Source organism: Gekko japonicus, unplaced genomic scaffold (assembly GCF_001447785.1).
Source record: "Gekko japonicus isolate JY-2015 unplaced genomic scaffold, Gekko_japonicus_V1.1 scaffold6809, whole genome shotgun sequence".
Classification (NCBI taxonomy): Eukaryota; Metazoa; Chordata; class Lepidosauria; order Squamata; family Gekkonidae; genus Gekko; species Gekko japonicus.
The window spans coordinates 4,477-12,862 of NW_015169373.1; the positions used below are offsets into that span (position 1 = coordinate 4,477).

The window sequence follows — 8,386 nt, forward strand, 5'->3', positions numbered from 1 at the left end:
TATTTATTTATTTATTTATTTATTGCATTTTTACCCCACCCTCCCCGCGAACGGGCTCAGGGGGCATAAGCCCATACAAAAAAACAATATAAAACAGTAAAAACTATTACATCACAACAAAACAAATAAAGTGCTCCATACACACAAGATGGGTCTCTGAGGATGGTATCGATCATTTCCTTAGGTGAAATTGTCCTGTCGATGGTCCAAGCCAGTCCAGCGGCATCAGTGCCATGCAAATTTATGGCAGTTCTTTCGGGGACCGCTCCCAACCCCGTTGTTTCAGCGGTGGTAGTAGTAGAAGTGGCGGCCCCTATATAAAAGCCTGGCGGAAGAGCTCCATCTTGCAGGCCCTGCAGAATTACTTAAACTATTTTTGTAAGCGCAGTATGCATACAGGTTTTTGGGTTTTTTGGCTCATCTTTTGGACTAACCTTACCTCACAGACAGAAACTGGGTGTGATTGGTTGATCAGTAACTCATATTGGGGATACAGTAAGCTTCTGTATGGCATAAGGATTTGCCAGATCTGGATTAAGAAATTCTTAAGAGAAATTCTTAAGAGTCTGCGAAGGGGAGCTAGTTCAGCAGAGTTATAATGCCACAGAGTCCACCCTCCAAAGCAGCCATTTTCTCCAGGGGAACTGAGCTTGGTCACCTAGAGATACCAGCTCAGTTAGTTAGACAGAAGTGGGCTTCAATTGTCTATGACCTGGGCGACCTTAAGCATAAGGTAGTCTGCCACCAGGTCCTTTAGTGGTTCCCAACAGCTCTGGAATAAAAGACCAAACTTCCAGACTGGCTATGGAACTTAATACACAAGGTCAGTCCTGCAGAGTAGTCCAGAGACTGAGCTAAAAGACAAAAGGTGTTTAGTAGCAGTAGTTCACGGTTCAAGGCCACAGATTTAGGCTTTGAGGTTCAAGAAGCACAAATGTCACGACAGGGTAAAAATAGAATTTGTTTATTAATGTGCAAACGTAATCTAAAACACAAGACTTTTAGCAGCGAAGGAAAATAAAAGCTCTCTGCTTCACCAGCATAACTAATACTTACAAAAGCACTTGCAAAAGTATCATTCCAAGGTTCAAGGAGATACTGTAGTCCAGGATAACATGATGTTTCAAGTATAGCCCATCCGGGTAAAATCAAGACATGATGCCAGGTTGTAGGGGTGCTCTGGGACTATTGGCCAGGCTAGGCTTCATAATCCCATAGCACAGACTGAAGCCTTATTTTATAGAAGGAAAGGGGTCTCTGACCAGTCTAGGCCTTTGACCAGTCACAGACCAGCAAAGTGATGTAATCCTCTCCTTTCTACGAAGGCAAATAATATCCCATAATACTTCTAAGTGAGAGAACCGAAACCTATCCTGCAGCTAAGGGTCCGATACTCCAACACACAGGTGTTAATCATTCTGGAATGTGCTAATTGGTCGATTGCTCTCGTAGGGTTGCCAAGTCGTGGCAGGGGATCGTGTGTCTTTGCAGAATCCGTGCCGCGGAGACAGTGAGATGTGTTGCACCCGCCGTCGCCAGGATTTGACGCTATGCGTTGCTCTGGCAACGGGGCTCCAAACAGCCCCGTTGCCAGAGCGACGCGTAGCGTCATGTCCTGGCGACGGTGGTGCAACGCGTCTCGCTGTCCCTGTGGCATGGATCCTGCAAAGACGTGTGGATCCCCTGACATGATTTGGCGAGATTTGGGAGCCCTAGCTCTCAGGCCAGCACAGAACAGTACGGCCGCTGTAAGCAATCAAGGTCACAGCTCTTCTTCACTATCTGAGTCTCTAGGGAAGGTTTTTATTACAAACTCCTTCTAGGCCTCTAAGCCTGAACCAAAGATTTCATGCAAAGCAAGGAAAAAATGGCTTTTCATGACACTACGCTCCCCACCAAGGCAGGCTCAGGGCGGCTTACATTAAGGGTTAAAATACATTAAAACACATATTATAAACATCATTTTAAAAAATCATATACAATAACGAAATAAAGTGCTAGTGGCGGTATGATATTACGTAGAGATCCCAGTAGGCCATGGTGGAAGTTAGTTACTATAAGTAAAGGTAAAGGTTCCCTTGCTCGAAAGCCTGTCGAATCCGACTCTAGGGTTGCGGTGCTCATCTCCGTTTCAAAGCCGAAGAGCCAGCGCTGTCCAAAGACGTTTCCGTGGTCATGTGGCCGGCATGACTGAACACCAAGGCGCACCGAACGCTGTGACCTTCCCACCGAAGCGGTACCTATTTATCTACTTGCAATTTCTTGCTTTCGAACTGCTAGGTTAGCAGGAGCCGGAACTAGAGACGGGAGCTCACTCCGTCATGCGGCACACTCGGGTCTCGAACTGTTGAACAACCGACCTTCCACAGCCTGCAGTTCAGCGTCTTAACCACGTGAGCCACCGCAGCTCCTTACTATAAGTAGGATCCTATTCATGAAACGTTTGCACTACTTACTATGACAAGTTAATACTTATGCTATACTACCTTTTAGATTTCTGGTTGGTCTCAGGCTTCTACAATCCTAGTGCATTGGTTATTGCATGTTTCGGATCTGTTGATGTGCAGAGTTTGAGTCCAGCGTCTCCTTTAAGACCAACAATGTTTTATTCCTGGTATAAGCTTTTGTGTGCATGCCCACGTGTCTGAAGAAGTGTGCGTGCACATGGAAGCGTATACCCAGAATAAAACTTTGTCGGTCTTCAAGGTGCCCCTGGACTCAAAACTTTACTCTGCTGCTTCAGTGACCCACCTGGATCTACCAACCTGTTGATGGTACCCACTCACTCTGTGTGCTCTGCCTTGATTAATTAAATAAAATAAATAAATAAAAAGATCCAGCCCAATGTCAACCATTAGTAATAATCATCCAGGTGGCAACGTAGCTATTTTTAACCTCTGCTTTTCTGCCTTTCTCTCAAGCAGGGCAAGGGGAAGAGCTCTGGTGTTACAGCTGTGAAAACGAACGTACCGCTATGAACTGTGAGCACATGCAGAAGTGTGCGGAATCAGACTCCTACTGCGTGACATCTGTGATTCATGGTATGTACCACTCCCATTTCTCTTGAAAGCTGCAGCTCTCGCGGCGGAGGCGGGATTTCTTCCGCTCTCTCCAATTGGTCAGTCAGTGAGCCTCAGCCCCAACTTGTGGCTTGAGCCGTCGCCGAATGTTGTTGAACATTCCGTTCAGAGCTGGGCAAATCATCTATGCCCCTCAAGTTGTTTAACAATTTGTCTGGAAAATGGGCCTGTCAGACGGCTAGGGGTCTGAGGCTTCCAAAAGCAGCTAGGTAGGAACTCTCAGTCTGGGGCAAGAGATGCTCTGTCTTCTTGGTGCTTTGGGGGGGGGGTAACAGTGGGAGGGCTCCTAGTGTCCTGGCCCCACTGCTGGACCTCCTGATGGCCCCTGGTATTTTTGGCCACTGTGTGACACAGAGTGTTGGACTGGATGGGCCATTGGACCGACCCAACATTGGCTTCTCTTATGTTCTTAGGCTGACAGAGGGGGCATATTGGAGCCAGTGTTCCCTCTGAGCTGAGTTAGTGTGAGCTAGCTCACAGTTTTTTAGCCTCCAACTCACAGATTTCTGTCTTAGCTCAGGAATGATGGCTCCAGAGCAAACTAATTTATACAGTAGCTAAAATGCTCGCTCACAACTTTAATGCCGGTAGCTCACAAAGTAGAATTTTAGCTCACAAGACTCCACAACTTAGAGGAAACATTGGAGGAGCTGAGTGCCATTTCTAGGAGTGGCAGGTCTGGCTGGAGGAAGTAGAGGTCTCCCTCCGCCACCAAAGATTGGAGTGGAAGGGGTGGAATTTGGAAGGTGGGGGTCAGTTAAGGCCGAGTTTCAGCAGGGCTTACTCCATTTGCAGCATTGGAGCTCCATGCAGGAGTGCCCCCGCGTAAGTGCAAAGCGCATTTCCTTCAGCATACTGTATTCCCACACCCCAGAGAGCAGGAAGAAGAGTTTCATACCCCGCCCTTCACTATCCAATGGAGCCTCGGAGTGTTTTATAATCTCCTTCCCTTCATCTCCCCACAACAGGCACCCTGCGGGGTAGGTGGGGCTGAGAGAGCTCCAAAGGAGCTGCTCTTGAGAGAACAGCTCCGAGAGAACTGTGACTGACCCAAGGTCACCCAGCTGGCTGCAATCTGGAGGAGTGGGGAATCAAGCCCGGTTCTCCAGATTAGAGTCCACGCTCCTAACCACTACACCGAAGTGGCTCTCTGCCTTGGTAGGCAGCCCCCCCACCGTGCCTCTGACGTCCCAACTATTTCTTTGACTTTGGGGAGGGGCCATGGCTCAGAGACAGAGCCTCTGCTTGGCTTGCAGTCCAAAGACACTTCCATGGTCATGTGGCTGGCATGACTAAACACCAGGGCACCTGGAACATTGTTACCTTCCCATTGAAGTGGTGCCTATTTATCTACTTGCAATTTCTTGCTTTTGAACTGCCCGGTTGGCAGGAGCTGGGGCCAGAGATGGGAGCTCACTCCGTCACGTGGCACACTCGGGTCTCGAACCGCCGAACTACAGACCTTCCGGTTTGCAGCTCAGCGTCTTAACCTCTGAGCCACCGCAGCCTTAACCAAAGAGGATAGACACACAAACAAAAAGAGGGTGTGTCCTCTAAAAAGAGGACATCTGGCAACCCTATCCAAAGCAGGTATTGGCTGTTCATTCTGCCCCTGGAAACAAGAAGAGACGGTCTCCAACACCACAGTCCTTAAAAGCTGGTGGAGAACCAGATGGAGCCAATTTGACCATCCATTTGGAAAGAGGAGCAAGAAGGGTCAGCCATGAAATGAGGAGCTGAGTGCCAATTCTAGGAGTGGCAGGTCTGGCTGGAGGAAGTAGAGGTCTCCCTCCGCCACCAAAGATTGGAGTGGAAGGGGTGGAATTTGGAAGGTGGGGGTCAGTTAAGGCCGAGTTTCAGCAGGGCTTACTCCATTTGCAGCATTGGAGCTCCATGCAGGAGTGCCCCCGCGTAAGTGCAAAGCGCATTTCCTTCAGCATACTGTATTCCCACACCCCAGAGAACAGGAAGAAGAGTTTCATACCCCGCCCTTCACTATCCAATGGAGCCTCGGAGTGTTTTATAATCTCCTTCCCTTCATCTCCCCACAACAGGCACCCTGCGGGGTAGGTGGGGCTGAGAGAGCTCCAAAGGAGCTGCTCTTGAGAGAACAGCTCCGAGAGAACTGTGACTGACCCAAGGTCACCCAGCTGGCTGCAATCTGGAGGAGTGGGGAATCAAGCCCGGTTCTCCAGATTAGCGTCCACGCTCCTAACCACTACACCGAAGTGGCTCTCTGCCTTGGTAGGCAGCCCCCCCACCGTGCCTCTGACGTCCCAACTATTTCTTTGACTTTGGGGAGGGGCCATGGCTCAGAGACAGAGCCTCTGCTTGGCTTGCAGAAGCTCCCAGGTTTAATCATCTGCAGCACCTCCAGTTTGGAAATGAAGAAAAGTTGGTTTTATACCCTGCCTTTCACTACCTGAAGAAATCTCGGAGTGGCTTCCCTGTGAAGTAGGTGGGGCTGAGAGAGCGCTGACTGAGAACTGCTCTTGAGAGGACAGCGCTGAAAGAACTTGTGACTGACCCAAGGTCACACCAGCAGCTGCATGTAGAGCAGTGGGGAATCAAACCCGGTTCCCCAGATCATAATCCTGCCACTCTTAACCAATGTTCCCTCTAAGCTGTGGGGTCTTGTGAGCAAAAATTCTACTTTGTGAGCTACTGGCATTACAGTCAAGCACTACTATGGTCAGTCACCCCTGGCAACTGGCGAGAGATTTTCCTTGCTGAGGGGATGCACTGCCAGTGCTGGCAACATGACGTCACTCCCCAGGCGCCCAGAAGTGATGTGTCACCATGTTGCCAGGGTTGTTCTGGCATTTGGGCATTTGGGCATAACTGCCAACCTAGCAGTTAGAAAGCAAGAAGTCAAGCTGGCTCTCGGAAGCAGGAACTTCAGGCTGCCTTGAGCTTCCTATTACACTGGAAATCAAGCACTGCTATGGTCAGTCTCCCCTGGCAACTGGCGAGAGATTTTCCTTGCTGAGGGGACGCACTGCCAGGGTTGGCAACATGGCGTTAGTCCCCAGGCACCTGGAAGTGATGTGTCTCCATGTTGCCAGGGTTGTTCTGCAATTTGGGCATAACTCTGTGGTTTGAATGGTGTTATGTATTGAGCCTAAAGCCTTTCCTCTTGCTGTACCAAGAATGGGCTGAGCTTGCTTCTCTAGAACAATAGCTTGCCTGGATCCAGGGACTAACCAATAGATAAGCAGTGTAATCTAAATAGCCTACCACTGGGAGTGAGTCTCTGTGTTGGGTGTGGTGTTTTGCATGCTTATAAGCAGGGCTCCAGCCCTGCTAGCTTCATCTGGTAGTTTGCTGAAATCACCGAATAAGCCAGAGCCGATCACAGCAATGTGTCTAGAACCCAGTATTTAACAACTGGACAGATCTCTGGCTCTGTGTCACTCTCACGGTTATCTTCCTCCTTCAGGGGAGTCAGGCGAACACCGGTTCAGTAAAGGATGTTCCCCACGCTGCTCCGAGCACCGAGTCGACGTGGCGCACCCCACGTCCATCTTCACTCAATGCTGCCGTCAATCGTTCTGCAACACTCGCAGCGGCGGGTCCACCGGCGCGAGGAGTAGCCGCACGGCCGTGGGCGTGGGGGTCCTGGCCAGTTTCCTCTACGTTTTCCAGTCTGGGTTGTGAATCGCGCTGGCAAAGGGATCCCAGTTGCCTTTACGCACGGGGAGCCGACCCTCTCCTCTTCCCAAAGCGTGACTCCCAGAGTTCAGCCGCAGGCACCAAACTCTTTCTACTCCAGCACAGAAAGGCAATTGTCTTCCCTCCCGATTCTTGCCCCAAAGCGAAAGCCTCAAGCTGCTCTGAAGAGCCCTGGCCTAAAGCCAGCACATTCACGATTTCCTCCAACCACAGACCCCGGGGGCTTCTCTTTGTAAACAGCATTCATTCAGCGTTGCCAACTCCAGGTTGGGAAATTCCTAGAGACTTGGGTGTGTGTGTGTGTCTGGGAAGGGTGGCGTTTGGGGAGGGGAGGGGGGAGACCTCAGCAGGGTCTAAGGCCATGGAGTCAACCCTTCCAAGTGGCCATTTTCTTCAGAGGGACTGATCTCTGCACCCTGGAGATCCACTGTAATCCCAAGGGATCTCCAGGCCCCGCCTGGAGATTGGAAACCGTAGATCCTCCTGCCACGCTGCAGGAGCCTCTTTGCTTTGGGTTTTTCCCTGAGGAGCCCAGCATGGTTATCGGCTTCAATAAATGTTTGGCACAATAATTTCCTTTATGTCTTTTTTTCCCTCTAAAGGACTTTCAACTGTGTGGGGTGGTGGAGGTGGTGACTTTGTGACTGACAGAAGGAACAGCCATTCAGTGCCCATGCACCGCCCAGTTCCAAGGAGAAGAGGGCAATTGGCTTCACCTTCTGAAGGGTCCAGGATGAGCAGGTATCTTTCATGCTCATCCTTTCCTCAAAAGGCCCTTGATGAGTCAAGAGGCAAGCCGGACACCTGAAGACGTCATCCTGCACTGCCACTTAGTGGCCATTTCTAATATACCTTTTGAAGCCACCCACCAACAGAACTTGTGTAAAATGCTGTCAAGTTGCAGTTAAGAACATAAGAGAAGCCATGCTGGATCAGGCCAATGGCCCATCCAGCCAAAACCCAGGAGGTCCACCAGTGGGGCCAGAACTCCAGAAGCCCTCCCACTCTTGCCTCCCTAGCGCCACGAATACAGAGCATCACTGCCCCAGACATAAGGACATAAGAGAAGCCAATGTTGGATCAGGCCAATGGCCCATCCAGTTTAACGCTCTGTGTCACACGGTGGCCAAATATTCTAGGTGCCATCCGGTGGTCCACTAGCAGGACCAGAACTCCAGAAGCCCTCCCACTGTTGCCCCCCCCCGCACCAAGAATACAGAGCATCCCTTGCCCCAGACAGAGTGTTCCCTCTAGACCTTGCAGCTAATAGCCACTGGAGGATCTCTGCTGATTTACTGTGATCCTGTAGAGTTTTCAAGGCAAGAGATGTTCAGAAGTGGGTTGCCATTGCCTGACTCAATGTAGCAACCTTGGATTTTCTTGGGGGTTTCCCATCCAAGAAGAGAATAATCTATATATCTAATAGCCAACTTGCCCCCTCCGTGCGGATACTTAAATCAGCACGGAGGGGGCAGCTGGGGGGCCGGGGGAGGTTTGTGCACACGTGGGGCAGTCCCCACGTGTGCACAAAAATAAAAAAAGTTTAAAAAAATTTCGGGGGGATGTTTAAATCCCCCCGAAAGTGCAAGAGCGTCTCCTGTGCATGCGCAGGAGACGCTCTGCACCGCCGCCGC

At 50.3% G+C, this 8,386-nt stretch overlaps 1 protein-coding gene across 1 annotated transcript in view; it reads left to right on the plus strand.

Annotated features, from left to right (window-relative positions):
* Positions 1-7,028, plus strand: part of LOC107115055 (lymphocyte antigen 6E-like) — a 10,930-nt gene extending 3,902 nt beyond the window's left edge. Inside the window, exons 2-3 of the mRNA XM_015416658.1 lie at positions 2,925-3,041; positions 6,520-7,028. Coding sequence (XP_015272144.1) covers positions 2,925-3,041; positions 6,520-6,737 — 335 coding nt within the window. The 3' untranslated portion in view covers positions 6,738-7,028. The remainder of the gene's footprint in view (positions 1-2,924; positions 3,042-6,519) is intronic.
* Positions 7,029-8,386: the final 1,358 nt, after the last annotated feature.